At 46.1% G+C, this 16,594-nt stretch overlaps 1 protein-coding gene and 1 pseudogene across 8 annotated transcripts in view; both read left to right on the plus strand.

Moving 5' to 3' along the window:
* Nucleotides 1-16,594, plus strand: part of DIXDC1 (DIX domain containing 1) — a 79,118-nt gene that overhangs the window by 6,743 nt on the left and 55,781 nt on the right. The window contains exon 1 of one of the 8 annotated variants that reach the window (XM_010812390.4): nt 2,251-2,506. The exons of 3 other annotated variants lie outside the window; for them this stretch is intronic. In XM_010812390.4, the coding sequence (XP_010810692.1) occupies nt 2,447-2,506 (60 nt within the window). In that variant the 5' untranslated portion in view covers nt 2,251-2,446. Of the gene's footprint in view, nt 1-2,250; nt 2,507-16,594 lie in introns of those variants that run through there. 4 more of the 8 variants (XM_002693011.6, XM_024975748.2, XM_015474622.3 and 1 more) reach the window with 4 other exon arrangements.
* Nucleotides 15,407-15,793, plus strand: LOC101903059 (NADH dehydrogenase [ubiquinone] 1 alpha subcomplex subunit 1-like; annotated as a pseudogene).

Raw genomic sequence — 16,594 nt, forward strand, 5'->3', positions numbered from 1 at the left:
ATTCCCTGGAGGAGGGTATGGCAACCCACTCCAGTATTCTCGTCAGGAAAATCCCATGGACAGAGGAACCTGGCAGGCTGAAGTCCATGGGGTCCCAAAGAGTTGGAAGCGACTGAGCACACATTGACTTGCTAAGTGACTGTGAGCACCTCTGCTAGCCTTGGTTCCTTTATCTGTGAGATCAGAGAGTTGGGCCAGATGAGATCTTTTTTTGGAGCTTTAAAATTCAGTGATTTAAAAAATCTCATCCCAGGAACACTGAGCTCACAGGTCCTACTTTGATAAATAGCTTGTCCTCTGAGAAACAGTGACCTCTTGGCATAGATGACTGTCACAGGACCTGCCTCTGGTGTCTCAGTATTTTTTGCTGCGTCCAGAGCATGATGGGCTGTCAGCCAATCAGTATCCTCCAGCCAGGGATCCACCAGCTGGGTGTTTTGGTTGCGCATCACTATGTATGTAGATGTGCTGCATACAATTTTATGCTCTTGGAAATTTCACACTTCTCTTTAAAAAGGGGGCTTGTTGCATTAATTTGCATCAGTGACTTAACCGAGGGTGTTACACCATAAACTGTGAAGGTGGCAAGGGGAGTTCTTGGCAACCAAATTCGCCAGCTCGAAGGATGGGTCTGCTGACGTGTGGGCTGCTCAGGTTCAGTTTGATGTGGTATCATGGCTTTTCCCCCAGCCTTAGCCAGAATTGAACCCACAGCATTCACCGGCAGCAGTCACTTAACACCTCGGTTGACTCCTACTTCCTGTTTGCTGTGGTCAGAAGGAGGTGTGTCTTTTCTCAGAAGCATCTTTGTGTTTAGCAGCTTTAGACTTTCAGGCAAGATAAGGCTAGTTCCGCTCCAAAAAGGATTTTCTTCTCTAGTGACCTGAGGAGGAGGCCATTAGGTTCAATAAGAACCGTTACTGACTTTTCTTGCCAAGGTACTAATGAGGGTTTGGGGAGGGAATCTGGCCTTTTGCAAAATCACCAGGATAGAGTTCTAGCTCCTCACACAGCCTCTGTCACTGCCCCGCTGTGTCCCCGGGGGCAAGGTCTGACCTTCTGTGAGCCCTAACACTCTGGAAACACTTCCCCTCATCTGGGATCACGAGGTGTAACATAATACGGGTGTTCTTTCAAGCTTCCAATTTTCCTATAGAGACAAGAGCAGTGCACTGAGAGTACAGATGACTCGTATTTTTAAAAATAAATAAGACCGTTGACTGGAGTAATGAGAAACAGAGGGAAGAGTTCTGTTTCACTTGAGGAAGCTTTTACCTAGCTCTTTCCAAAGCACCAGGAGATTTTGCAGTGATTTTCATTAAAACCCCATTTAATTAATTTTAAACCCATTTAAAATACAGGTTTTACATTTTATCCTTTATTTTTAAAAGAAAGGAAGAAGAAAGAAAGTTTTTTTTGGTAAAGCTTTGTTCATCCTTGGCTTACCCTTGATGCATCTGTTGTTATTCTGTGATTGATTTACCATTATTTTATTAAATGTATCCTAATACCGTCAATAACTAAAGCCTCTCTATCTTCTTTTTATCTCTTCCTTCTGTTTCCCCTTCCTTAGGTCCCCTTCTGACCTCACTGTTCAGGCCCCAGGTGGGAAAAGGTTGCAGTTTTCGGCTAGTCTGAGGTCGGTGGAGGGGGAATCTTATAATTCACTCACCTTCCTACCCACCTTGTGGTGGGGCATTTGAGGCCTCAAGTTACCAGAGCGCGAGCTGGCACGCGCGCATGTGTGTGTGTGTGTATGTGTGTGTGGCACATTCACAAGGTGGCGTGTGTGTGTGTGTGTATGTGTGTGTGTGTGTAGCGCATGCACACGCCGGCATGCCCGCTTGTGTGTCAGTGCGGGTGTGTTCGCGCGCACGCGCGTGTATACTTGGGGCGCGCACAGATTCCGGGACTCCCGGCTGCAGACCTGCCGTGTGCGTCTGTGTGACCACTAGCGAGCGCATGCACACGCCGCCATGCCCGCCCGTGTGTTAGTGCGTATTTATGTTTGTGTGCGCTCGTGCCTGTTTAGTCTCGGGGCGCGCACACACACACCGGCACGCCCGGCTGCGGGCCTGCTCTGTGTGTGTGTGTCTGCGGCGTATGCACACACTCCCGGCCCGGTGTGTGAGCGTGCATGTGTGCGCGCCGCGGGGCTCTCCCTAACGCACACCAGGCTGGGGCCACCCCCGCCAGCGCCTCTCCGCCGGGTGCGCGCCCAGCAGTTTCTATAGGAACCGCGGCAGCGCCCGGGCCCCTCCTGCCGAGCCCCGCGCGAGCATGCCCAGTGGAGGCCGCTAGTTTGGCCCGGGTCTAGGTTTCCAGTAAGTGGCATGCGGGACTCCGCAGACATCCCAATGAGCTGAGCCCAGAGGCTTTGTGTGCACTGGGAGGAGGAGGCAGCGGCCGCCGGCCCGGAGACCCCGCCCGGGGGCCGGCAGGAACAATGCTAGCCTGCCTGACCCGGGGGAGCTTACTGGACGTCCTGCAGGAGGGCTTCAACGAGGTAACCGTCTGCTCCTCCCACTCCCTCGGCCCCCTCGCCCTGGCGCCGTCCGCCTCATCTCCGGGACGGGTCCTCCTGTGCCCCCATCCTCATCGGGACCCAAAGACAATCCCCCCACAGAGCCCTAAGGAGGCCAAGGTGGTGGGTACGGTCCTGTCGAGCCTGGTGAAATCAAAAGGGCTGACCTCTCCCCGCTATGCTGGGCCATGACCTTCCACGAATGCTTGCCAGAGCCCAGAAGACAGGACCACAGATTTCAGAGGTCCTCTCCTTCCAGAAGAAGTGGTCTCCGTGCTCCCCGGGGTCCACCTTAAGGAAACCTCCAGGGAGGCCCTTGAATATATGGAAAAGGTGCTCCTTCTGGTTCAGTGGGTGAGCTGAGGGAGGGGCGGGGTGGCAGTTGCCTTGGTAGAAAGTTTGAGAGGGCAGGGCAAGTGGGTGGTCCACAGGAAATGCCCTCTTCATGTTCGCATCTCTTTCTAAACCTAGGACGGTGCATTTCTCCTCACCCTCAGGCACGATTGGCAGAGAGGACTGAGAGGAGAGATTTCCTGGGGGGGGGCGGGGGGGAGTGGTGTTTGCTCCTTTCTGTGGAGAGTTGGAAACTGGGTCTCAGCCGGACTGGCAGTATGGGCTGGGGCTGACAGGGGGAGTCTCTCTCTCTTTACTTGTTTTCTCTCAGAATTTTGTTAGGTTTCCTTTTTCTTCTCTTTCGTGACCCAGGACTTTCTGGTTCAGGACCGTTGCCCCTTGGGATTTGCTGCGAGCCTCTCCCGTTGCTTCTGCACCCCACCCTTGAGTTGCCTTAGCTCAGCATCCAGGGAGACCCCTGCAAGCAGAGCTGGACCCTTAGTCCGGTCTTTCTTCCTTTCCGCCTCCCTCCTTTTCTTTCTGCCTCTTCTTCTCGTCCCTTTATGCCACTCTTTAAGTTTCAGTTTTTTTTTTTTTTTAACCAGTTTTTTTTGTTGAACAGTTAACGTATGAATACATTTGCTTCTTAAATATGAACATTACAAGCAAGACTGAGAGCCTGGCCTACCGCTGCCATCCTGGCTTTCCCCAGAGGTAACCATTGTCATGAATTTGTGCATAGCATTTTCTTTCTACATCTGCACTGCAGGCTCTTGCCTTAATTCCTGTTTTTCATTAAGAAGCTCTGCAGCCTGACCTGTCTGAGAACCTTCCCCCTGTCCTGGCCCCTGTGCCTTGTTCCTGATGCAGAGAGTTTGAAAACTGCACAGATGCTGTCCCCACCTAACCAACCAACAGAGTCAGAGTTTTCCTTTGGCTGGGGGGTGTCGCGGCCTTCACGGAAGGGCAGAGCTTGTGTCCCGCCTGCACAGCAGAGGTCCTCATCTTTGCGTCAGATGCTCTGAACACACGGAAGGGGGTTATTAACCAAGAGGTACAGTCTGAGCTGAAACACAGACAAGCCAGGAAGCCAGCTCTTTGAGTGCTTCCAGGATTCCTGGCTCCTCTTTTTTTCACTCTGCCTCTGAGCCTGCCTTGGTCTTGATCACAGAAGCTCTTTAGGCCCTCTTCTGACCTTCCATTTTTGTAAGTCAGCCCCCAGGGATCAGGTTCCACTGTCTTACTGGGGGAGGAAACCAGCACAGAGTGAGTCCTAGTCTTTGCCGTCTGCTCATTTCACCTCCAAACCTTTCAGCTGAAGAGCCAGGTACACCAAGAGGCTGGACTGTCTTTTTTTTTTTTTCTTTTTCATGCTTTGTTTCCATAAGTGCCCCGTGGCATTCAATTCTTGGAAAATATAAGGGCAAAGCAGAGTGGGAGAGTTTTCTTTTTGTGGTGGTAATAAGAGTCTTCATGAGAACAACAGACCACTTTATAATTAATTCATCTTGAGAAGAATACAGTGATAATCTCTTTTCCCTCTGACACGGATTTTTCTACTCATCTTGTAGGCTTCCCTCCACCCCCGCCACAGGCTAATGTATAGTCCATTCCCTTCCCTTAGTAGATTTGAACTCTGATAGCCAATAGGAACTTTAGTTTTCTCTGAGAAATTGACATCATGTAAATAATACTAATAGTAATACATTTAATCTCATTGATCCCTTATAGTTTAAATAATTCTTTGATATACATAATACATTAAATAATGCTTTTCACATATGGTATCACACGTAGTGCTACTGAATAATGATGCAGTTGGTCATTTCAGAGTTGATGAGCCCTGTTTGACCTTTTCCAGCCTCTTGGGTTGCTTAATAAATCCAGTAATGTTCAGTCCCTTCTGTTAGAGTCATATGATCAGGGTGTAAAGAGGGACTTAAAAGCTGTTGTCAAAATACATTTCAATTTCTCTGAGAAACTCTTCCCCCTGGAGCTAAGAATACCACATATGTATCCAGTCATCTCCTGGGAATGAGCCAAGTATATCTGAAGCTGTTCTTTATCACCCAGATGCTTTATAGGTCTATGTGGTTAGGGCTGTGACCTCATTCTCTATGGCAGAGAAAACTGCCAGAGGAAATGAAGCTGTGGCCCTAATTGGTTAATTATAAGGGAACCCTGCAGCAGCAAAACCCTGCCCTCTGAATCAAGGCTTCCCTTTCTACACGGTTGGCCTCTGGTCTCAGTCTGATTGCCATCCTGCCTGAATATGCACAACAGAATTTTCTTCTACCACCTTCCGTGAAGAAAGCCCTTGCCTCCACACACCTAACAAATTCTCCACAGGATTGATCCATGTCACAGCTGTCAGTACAGTGCCTTATACTGACATGGCGGATCTGCATTGTGAATTATCCACAAGATTTGGCTTCTTCCTCACTCTGCGGCTCACCCTGGCTGTCATTCCCTGTCTCCTGTGTCTCCTGGCCAGGCGTTTTGTGGGTCACAATTTCCCCATTCTGCCTCTGCCTCAAAGCTATTTGTTTTCTCTGCCTCTTGGTATTGATGTTGTCATATGAATGTTGTCTTTGATTCATGTGCCAACATGAATTTCTGGCAGTGTTTTTTCTAAGGGCTGAACTTTCTTTTAAAAAAAAAAAAAGACTTTGGTGTTTGTGTTGAAAGGTTTTGACAGACCTGAGACTATAGTATGTTTTGGCAGTAGACATTCATTCATTTAGCTGCTTTGTTCATTATTGGGTTCATTATTGAGAGGATGGATAAAATAATTGAAAAAACACCTCGTCTCTGCTTCCAAGAAATTTATAGGGAGAGATTTATAGGTGTGCTAAAAGAACCACGTGGGATGTTTAATGTGGTAAGCATCATAAAAGAGGTGGTGCTTGTGGGAGATCATAGAGATATCTTTTATTTAATGATATCATGAAAAGCACCAAATACTTACCAACCGACCTGATCACTGAGGCCAGACTTTTTCCTTTTCCTGCTCGTTTGGTAAACATGCACACAGGCACTCATTCCACAGACATCCAGTGAATTACTGTGTTTGCCAGGCACCGTGCCAGGCTCTGGAAATGGATGGCAAATAACACAGAATCCGTGCCTAAGCGGAGCTCACAGGCCAGGGAACATAGAGCAAGTGTCCAGAGTGGAACCTTGGGAAAATTGTGACGATACAGAAATCTTGCTTGTCAGGCAGAGCCAGCCTGTGCCTGGCTGCAGCGTCATGGCCCGAGAGACCAGAAGTTGTGGGAATGATTTATTACAGTGTTGGTCGACAGGAAGTCAGTTGTCTGAGCCCTAACCTTTTCAACAGACGACTTGGAAGACTTTTCCTACACGTTTCCCACACGTTTCCCTCCAACTGGAAAAATAGAAATTTACATCCCACATGGAGAGTCATCTGCCCGCCAGGCCCTGAGACATACAGGAAGAGCCGTTGTGCAGTGTGGTGCCTTCATGGGGACACAGAAGCAGTGAGGAAGGGAATCGGCAGAGGGAGCAACTGCGGGGCCATCTCTCCTGAGAGCCCCATGCCTTCTTCCGTGGAGCGGGATTTGCAGTGTGGGCCAGCCAGAGGCGCTCAGTCATTTCCACAATGAATTCCTCTGTGCTTTGCTGTAGAAATTAAAGGCCTGTTAAGTCTTCAGGGTAACCGAGCCCCACGCCCCCTAACCTTCTTTCTTCTATCCTGACTGATTTCTGCTCTCCTCGCCCAGGCTCCTTGGCTGTGTTCCCACAGGAGTCAGTGCCAGCTAAACAGATGCTCCCTGGCGGCAGGCTATCAGGCAGTTTTATGTTCCTCCTTGTGAGTGATGGCCTGGCCAGGCGTGTGGAGCCAGCGACAGGGCGCTGTTTGCCAGGTGCCACCCCCTCAGGCGGTTCCGAGAGGCGGGGGAGCCCTGGATGGTTGTCAGCCGCCATGACTGGCCTCGCTGCCTAGGCTGTGAGAGCTAAAGGTTCCAACTCACACGCTCTCCTGAGTGTATTTTCTTGTTATCTACTAGAGGTTCCAACTCACACGCTTTCCTGAGTGTATTTCCTTATTTGTTATCTCCATACCAGGCCCCATGTGAGTGGTCATGGACATAACCTTTGGTGATCAGATATGGTAAGGGGGTAGGGAACCAATCCCAAAGGCCCTAATGGTGGGCTCCAGGCCCTGTTTCCAGGGTAAGGAACACTTGTAGATCATACAGTGATCATTCATCCGTTAACATGCATTTATTGAGCACTTACTTGGGAATGTATACTAGTGAAGGAATAAAGTATTTGTGGAACCTATAACAAATGGAAATTTTATTTTTTAATTTTTGTTAAAAAAAGTATTTATTTGTTCTGTTGTGTCACGTCGGATATTTTAGTTGTGGCATGCACAGTCTTTTAGTTGCGGCGTGTGGGATCTAGTTCTCTGACTGGGGATTGAACCTAGGCGCCCTGCGTTGGGAGTATGGAGTCTTAGCCACTGGACCACCAGGAAAGACCCCTGGAAATTTTAAAATAAGACTGTATGTGTGCGTGCTCAGTCACTTCAGTTGTGTCCCGCTTTTTCGACCCTATGGACTGTAGCCCGCCAGGCTCCTCTGTCCATGGGATTCTCCAGGCAAGAATGCTGGAGTGGGTTGCCATGCCCTCCTCCAGGGGATCTTCCGGACCCAGGGATGGAACCCTCATCTCCTGCATTGCAGGTGGATTCTTTACCACTGAGCCACCAGCGAGGCCTGAAATAAGGTTAGCAGATGATCGCTTTCAGAAAGTTTTCAGCTCTTTGCTTTCTGATACATTATTCTTTGATCACTGGGCTGAACAGGAATACAAAGAGCTCTGCCCGTACAGGGAAGAAGACGGTTAGTGATATTTTTACTTATGAACTTTATTTTTACCTAATTACCCACCAGGCTCAATGAACAGCTTTTCCTGATTCAGTAAAGGCCTGAAAGAGTTAATAGGAAAGAAATATAATATTGCATTATTTTACTGGCAGAATTTAGGCCAGTAATAACTCAAGATTTCCAAACTCCTGCTTTCCTCTCCGTTTTGCAGCAGCGTTTCCACCCCCATCTCATTCTGCTGCAGCTGGAGGATCTCAGAGTTCTGAACAGGTATCTGGTTTCACGGCAGAGCTGATTTCCTTCCTGAGCCATTCAGGTCTCCTCCTGAGCTCCGTCTCCAGTGCATCACAAGAGTCCTCTGCTTTTCGTGTTTGCCTTTCTTGCTTGCTAACAGGGAGCCAGGGAGCCAAAACCTTGGATGTTTCTACACTGCGAACACTAGGTCTCACAGACTTCCCGGTGAAGCCCAGGTGGTGCTTTTGCAAGTCTAACTGCCTAACCCCCTGTAGGAATTCTCTTTGACCTAGAGGCTCAGAGGAGATAGAGAGCAGAGGCTGAGTGTACACAGTTGTTTGGAAGCAAGTGCGGCTCCCAAAGGAAAACAGAAGGAAAGTTACATTTGGTGACAAGAAAGCTTTCAAGGTCAAGCCTTCTTGTACAAAGGAAGAATGTGGACAGGATTGTTTATCCTGGAAGAGTTTTAACACATTGTTAGTTGGAGTGACCAGGAGGAAACTGACGGAGATACCTCCAGCCATTCCCTGGTGTGACCACTGCTTTCAAAACTTTTAGAGCAGTCCAGTGTCATCAAGGTAAAATCCTGCTCACACTGCTTTGTGTCTGGCTATGTCTACTTTTCCTCCTTCTGAGGCCTGACTCAGGTTGTCATAAAAACTCCCAGTCTTTGTAGACTTCATGATTATACAGACATCCTTCTAGCTCCCTCAGAACAAGTTAGAGGTGTTAATTCTGGACTGAGATTAGATCTGTGCTGTCACTGACTTTGTTTGATTGTGTTGGTTTCTTTACTAGTTTGGTTGTTAAGTGTCAAGAACCCATCTTGAACTGGCAGAGACAGAAAGTGGAATTTACTGACTCGTGGAGTCCAAGGGAAGGCTGGAAAACTAAACCGTAGAAAGGGCAAGAATGGGGCAGGTTCTCAGAAACGTGAAAATCAAGAACTCAAACACTGGCAGGATCTCTCCCTCTGCTCTCTGTCTCTTTATCTCTGCTTCTTTCTGTGGGTAGCCCTGTTCCTTCTCACTCCAGATGACTTTCCTTTCTCAGGTGGGCACCATGGCTTATGGGAACATCTAAATTTTACATCTTACAACTTTGTCAGAGAGAAGATTGATTCTATTCCTAAATGCCAAATCAAAAAATTCCAGGAATTGACTGGATTCAACCAATCAACTCATCGAGACAATCACCTGTGGCCAGTGAATGGGGTTACATGAGACCAGCTGGTCCTGGGGCCCAGCCCTGTGTTTGCAGAGGAGGGATGTTTCTAGAGAAGATATCATTGTGAACTGGGCGGATACCCCCAAGAACTGTGAGCTACAATACCCAGGGGCCTGATTTGAACCTGACTGTGGTTCTACTGTGTTTCTCCAGCTGTTGTTGGAAACAGATCAAGACCTGGGGGCATGCTCAAGATGTATTTCTTAATAACCAAGATATTTTCGTATTTTGGAACCTGTTGCATCTTGTCTTCACTGAATAATAGACATAAAATGACCGTGCCAGAAGGAAACAAAATCCAGTGTTTCCCCCCGCCCCCTACCTGCTGAAAGAATCCCTAAGGAGTTACTTCCGATAGCTGGGGGTCTGAGTAGGGGTGGGCGAAGGTGGAGGAAAAGGAAAGTGAATGAACTGGCCTATGGATTCCTTCCCCGCTGCCCTAATAGAGAAGCCCTGCTTTTCCTTATTTTGCATATCTGATTTTCAAAGGAGTTATACTGTGGAAAAACGTGAGGAAGCAAAAAGGAGGAGAAAACTCAAACTCAGACTCCTAGTCTACCTCCCAAAGGGCAACAGCCTCTTACAGAAAGCACCTGGTATTTCTTCTGCCGCAGGGACAGCGCTAGTCAGTTGTAAAGCAAGCAGCAGGAATAGTCAGGGCCTGGGCTTGCGCCACAGGCCTCTTTTAAGACAGATATCGTTGTGGGGGAAGGAAAGTGGGCAGCATCGCTGGTCCTCACAAGTTTCTACTTTGTCCTTCAAATCAGCTTGTTTCAGAGCCAGCACTAGGTGTTCATAGCAAGAGTGAAGTCTTGCCTGGCCCCTGGGTGAGAAGTTCAGGTGCGTGCGTGCGTGCGTGCATACGTGCTCAGCTGCTAAGTTGTGTCCAGCTGTTTGTGACCCAGGCATCTTCAAGTTAAAGAAGAGACAAACCGAGGCTTAGTTTAGTGGTTGGTTCCCAACTTAGATTTAAAGGGAGGGGTGGAGGCCTGAAGTCAATGTGACCCTTAACCTGTGGACAAGCACCGCTCCACTCCGTTGTGACTCTCTGGTTTCTATGTTAGATGCCACTTAATAGATCAACAAGGAGTCATAGTAATGACCTGACAAGGGCTTTTCTTCAGCTGAAATTTTTTTAATCAGTAATTTCACTGAAGGCATGCTTATCAGTTTTTAAAATCATGTGAATTTGGGCAGAATAGCAGATAGCCTCAACATCTTACCATCTACAGTTCTCCTGGATTGACTTCAGGGTCCACGGTGAAGATGGTCCAGCCTCCTGGTCGCTTGACATTCCCCACTGCCATGATTATCCCCCATCCAGCGCCACCTCACTTAGGCCACATACTGAAGCCACATGCTGGAAACTCATTCCACAGAATTGTCCTAAACCTGAAGTCTCAAACTCTGAAACTCCAGCCCGCTCAAAGCCCCAATTCCCACATTCTTACATTCCCATTCAACTTATTTTCAGTCACATCAACTTCTCTTCTCCTTACTCCTCTCCACTTTCTCAGTGTATAACTTTCCTTTGGTTTCTTTTCCCTGGTGTAGATTCCATGATCAGTCCGTTCACGCACACTCTCACCACCACTGTCCTCACTGCCTTTGCCCTGGTTGAGCTGCCTCTCCTCTGGCTATTTCTGGTCCTGTGCTGTGCTGTGCTTATCACTCAGTCGTGTCCAGCTCTTTGTGACCCCACAGACTGTAGGCTTCTCTGTCCATGGGGATTCTCCAGGCAAGAATACTGGAGTGGGTTGCCATGCCCTCCTCCAGAGGATCTTCCCAATCCAGGGATCAAACCCAGCTCTCCCACATTGCAGGTGGATTCTTTACCGTCTGAACCACCAGGGAACCGCAAGAATACTGGAGTGAGTAGCCTATCCCTTCTCCAGGGGATCTTCCTGAACCAGGAATCGAATTGGAGTCTCCTGAATTGCAGGCGGATTTTTACCTGCTGAGCTACCAGGGAAGCCCCATTTCTGGTCCTGCATTAGCCTATTTCTGGCTGCTTCTACTCAGGGTCTAGGCCTGCTAAGCACTTCCAGAGGAAATCACATAACCTAGTGGATTGACTCAATTACAGAATTATGATTTCCAGCACCAGCTGAGTCCTTGGTGTGGCCAGCAAACCTTTAGCTCTTTTCAGCTTTGCACAGGGTCCCTTTACTGAAGCCGCCTTCGCTCTCCCTGTCCCTTTCACTCTCAACAGACAGACCTGCCCACTTCATCATGGGTAGAGGGGCAGTGGGATCTGAGCTCCTTCAACAGCCGTCTTCTTCACCTCCTTGCTTCCCCACAGAGGTCCCTACTCCTGCCTCTCGTCATCAGAGCAGGAAGAGGCCTCTTCCCCTCCTCTGAAACCTCACCACGTCATTCCTGCCGTCCCTCTGTATCTGTTTCTCCTTCACCAATCCCCCATCTCAGCCTGCAAGTGTCCTCTCATCCTGAAATCCCCTCATTCCTTCCCACCATCCTCTCCAATGAATACCCTCTCTCCCCCGCTCGCTGTCTCTGTTTTCCTGCTCCCTGATGTTTTCTCCCTGCCATCTGACTTTTCACCCCACCCCGCCCTGGCTCTGATGTCAGTTCTCAGAAAGGTCACCAAAGCCTCTTAAATGTTAAATGAAGTGGGCTTTCCAGTCCTCAGTCTGACTTTGTACCGCATTTGACCTTCTTGTCAATGTCCTGACATTCTCTGGTCTTGGATTCCCACATGACAGTTTCTCCTGATTCTTCTCCTCTCCCTCTGATTGCGTGTTTGAAAAAAATTTTTTTTTTTTTTTGCTGAATCTCAGTTCCTCCACCAGGGATAGAACCTGCGTCACAGCAGTGAAAGCCTGGAATTCTAACCACCAGGCCACCAGGGAACTCCCCCAAATAATTTTTTTGCTGCTCACTTCACTTGTCCCTTTGATGTTGATGTACCCCAGCCTCTGCACTGAGTATTCCTTCCTTTTCTCTCATTGTGTGCTTTTCTTTCCTTTCCTTTTTAATGTTTATTTATTTATTGGGCCGCACCGGGTCTTAGTTGTGGCACTCGAGATCTTTGATCCTTGTTGCGGCATGTGGAATCTTTAGTTGCGGGCGTGTGAACTCATAGTTGTGGCATGTGGGATGTACTTCCCTCTCTGACCACAGATGAAACCCAGGCCCTCTGCGTTGGGAGTGCAGAGTCAGTGGACCACCGGGGAAGTCCCTGTATGCTTGCTTTGCTATGATAGAAATAATACATTCTTTAGAGTAAGATGGAGCGGGTTCAGATTCCATGTTCACCTCTCACCAGTGCTTTTATCTAGAGCAAGTTTTCCTATATGGGGCCGATAATATCAACTTTATTGACTGGATATGAGGATTAAAGGAGGTGGTGCACATCGAGGGCCTCATTCAGCGGCCGACAGGGACAAGCACTCTGCATTTTCATCGTCTTCTCTCCCTTCGGTATCCTCCCCCCACTCCCTACTCCCTTTGCTGCTGAATAACTTCTTGTAGTTCGACTTACTTTGGGGAGTGCTGTAAAGCCCAGGATGTGAAGTCAGCATGGGGTTGAGATCCTTGTCCTTACCTGTCCTGTGACTCTGGGCTCATTGCTGCTCTGAACCTTGGTTTGCACATCTGTAATTTGGTGATAGTAGTTCCACATCTCTGATCAGTGTTGGAGGGGGGAGTAAATATTTGTATATTTGACCCTTGAACAACATGGGGGTTAGGGGTGCCACCCCCATGCATCGTGGAAAACTGTGTAACCTAGAGTCAGGCTTTTGCACCCACGGTTCCTTCACAAGTGCATCAGCTGACCGTGGATCATATAGTACCACAGCGTTTACTACTGAAAAAATCTGTGTAAGTGGATCCATGTAATTCAAACCTGTGTTGTTCAAGGGTCAACTGTACACATACACACGCACTATATATATATGAAAAGACGTGGTTCAGTGCCCAGCACAGCACCTGGCACGCAGTAAGCTCTGAGCAGATGGTGTTGTTATCCCAGAGCGGTCCCTGCTCTCTCATACACAGATACTCTCAAGCATCTCACTCCCACCCCACACCCATCTCTTGTGCCCTGGACCTGGATTTTGCCAATTGGCGGCAGAACATCTCTACTCTGATGTTTTGCAGATGGCTCAGGCTCTTGTTCAAAACCAAACTGTTTGCTTCGCCCCGCTTCCCGTGCCCTGCCCCCCAATACTTGCTCTTCACATGCTCTCATCTCGGTTAAAGCATCACCATCCATTCAGGTGCGACTTTTTTGGACTGTCTCTCTCATTGTTACTGCCTGCCTCTTGGCAGTCATCTCTCTGACTTATTTCTGCAGTTTATCCTTTTCTCACTGTACTGCTTCAGTTTAGGCTGTCATATTCTAGTGCGTCCAGAGTGACCTTTCTAAGATACAAGTCTCACAGTTTCACTTTCCTGTTGCAAGGCTCCATGCTTTCCTGTTAAAACTCTTTAAGACTTAAATCTAAGTTCTGGTAGGTCTTGTGCTGACCTATTTCTTAATCATCGCCACCTGCCACTCACAGCTCGGCCCATACACAAATTTGTTAACTGGCCATTCCTCCAAGATACCATATACCTTCAGGCTCTTCCTTTCTTTTTTCTAAAATCACCTCTCCCTGGGATGTCCTTCTATTCCCCACCTGGCAAATATCCTTAAAGAATAGACAGATGTCTTCTTCCCTCTTGACCCTCCCGTGATGTCCTCATCCTTTCACCCTGTTACTCCTTTTGTGCATAGATAGGATTTTAAAAACATTGCTCCATTGTTGCAGTGATCACTTTGTATCAGAGTTATTTATATGCCTGTAAACAGTGGGCCTGGCACAATGCCTGGCAATGTTGGTTGAATTTGAATAAATGAATACATGAAATGACAAGGGTCTGGAAGTATCTTGTGAGATGGGATCTAATAAGTTGAAATTTGTTAAATATGCATCAAGAAGGCCAGTTATACAAGAATGAAAATGGAAGAGATTGGCCTCACCGCAGAATATGTTAAAAATTTGGGGAGGGGAGTTGGTTGATAATATTGTGTGAGTCAACAGTGTGAGGTGGTAACAAAAAAAGAAGAAGAAGAGGAAGAATGGGAAGAGAGGGAAAAAGAGTATGAAATGTCTTGGATGAGAAAGTTGACTGTCTGATTTTATAGCCAGGGTATTGTGTTTGGTTCTAAGTATTACGGTTTTAGAGGGATTTAGGCCAGAATAGCAATAATTCTTGAAACCATTTTGTTTTTAAGATTTTGGGGAAAAAATTATAAAAATAGACAAACTGGTAGCTAACATGATGAAAAAGGAGGAAGCACAAATATACAAAATAAAAAAATGACAGTGGAGAAATAACCGTTGAAACAAACAAAACTGTAAGAGTCTTTGCATGTCTGTGCAAATAAACTTTAAAACCTTGATGAGATTAATAATTTCTAAGGGAAATTCTGATTACTAAAATTGACAGAGACAGGATATTTAAACAGACCAATTTCTGTGAAAGAAATAGAGAACTTTAATAAGGAACTATTCCTCAAAAAAAGTACCAGCCTAGATTATTTCACAGGGGAATTCTACCAAACCTCTACTTATCAGATAGCCCCAGTGCTCTACAGATGATGTCAGAGAATGAAACAAAGGAGAAACTTGCTCCTTCTTTTTAAAAATATATCTACCTGGTAGTGCAAAAAAGGAAACTACAGACAAATATTACTTATGAATACCTGTGAAAAGAAGACCCCAGTGGCTCAGTGGGTAAAGAATCTACTTTCAGTGCAGGAGACAGAGGAGACATGGATTTGACTCCTGGGTAGGGAAGAGTCCTTGGAGGAGGGAATGGCTACCCACTCCAGTATTCTTGCCTGGAAAATCCCATGGACAGAGGAACTACAGTTCATGGTGCCCTTAAAGGGTTGGATATGACTAAACAACTGAGCAACCATGAAAAAGTACAACAAATGTAGTACTAATATAGCTCTAATATATATTGTATTAGTGAACAAAGTTCAACATCACATTAAAGTGTAATTCATTATGATCAAGTAGGGTTAACCACAGGAATGCAAGGTAGGTTCATTATTAAGAAATCCATGTATTCCATAATAATGAAATATTATCAGGAAAAATAATCAGAATTGTCTCCATAAATTATGACAAAACTTTCATCAAAATTCAACATCTGTTCATTATAAAATCACTGAAGAAAATAAGACTTGCTTGGAAACAGAGCGGTGATGGTGTAATTCGAGATTCTCCCTGGGATTGTCCTCATGGCCACATACTTCATTCCAGAAATGGCCGCTGCACACATCCGTGGATTCACTAATGGGAACAAGGGGAAAAGGGTTGCCCATTATTCACATTGGTGAAATTTGATGGAAAGAGATAGGTGCATCTCTGGAGTTGATCATCATTATGTGTTGAAGGGTTTGGAGAACATTGATTAAGAGAGCATTTTCTTGATTGATGAGAAATAGCTAGGTTATGCTCGTCTACCCCTGTTAGAAGGTTATGCAGTGTATTGTGTAGCATGCAGTATATTTTGTAGTGTGTGATAAAAATAAAAGAAAAAAAAAGAAAATAATACTCGATGAATTCTTTCTTAACATGATAAAAATTTACATACTTTATTCCAGAAACCATTCACTTTCCAAACTGGGAAACACTTCAAGTATTTTCTCTGAGTCCAGAAACAAGGGAAGAATGCCCAATATCTCCACTACTAGTCAACGTTGTACCAGAGGTATATAGAAATTGATTAGAGGCGTAAAGCTTAGTAAAGACTATTTCTTTTTGTAGATGATGTGGTAATAATCCTGGAAATTATTGAGAATTGTTGATAAAACTCAATGAAACTCAATAAAAGATAAGATAACAGAATATAAAATGAACCTACTGAAATTAACAGCTTTCACATACACAGAGTAACCAATTAGAGAAAGTGATGGTAGAGAAAACCTCATTTAATCTCAATTAAGAAGAATTCAATACTTAGAAATGAACTTAACAGGAAATGTGTATAACTTACAGGAGAAAAACTTTAAAACTCTCCGGAAAGACTCATTTGAACAAATGAAAGACATTCCTTATTCTTGAGTAGGATGGTTCAACAACATATAAATGATGGTTCTCTCTATATCAATTTATAAATTTAATATAATCCCAATAAAAGTTCTAACAGGCTTTTTTTTGAAAGTTAGATAAGTATATACTGAAGTTTGTATGGAGAAATAAATTTGTAAGACTATTCAAGAAAATATTAAAAAGAGAAAAATTTCAGGGCAGTGGGGGCGGTGGGGGGGACCAGCTGTACCAGATCTTAAATTATACTATATAACCTCTACAAATAAAACATTTTGGTACTGGTCCATGAATGAGCAAATATACAAGTGATACAGACTGTGCAGTCCAGGAGGAGACCCAGGAACTAT

Source organism: Bos taurus, chromosome 15, assembly GCF_002263795.3.
Source record: "Bos taurus isolate L1 Dominette 01449 registration number 42190680 breed Hereford chromosome 15, ARS-UCD2.0, whole genome shotgun sequence".
In the NCBI taxonomy this organism is placed as follows: Eukaryota; Metazoa; Chordata; class Mammalia; order Artiodactyla; family Bovidae; genus Bos; species Bos taurus.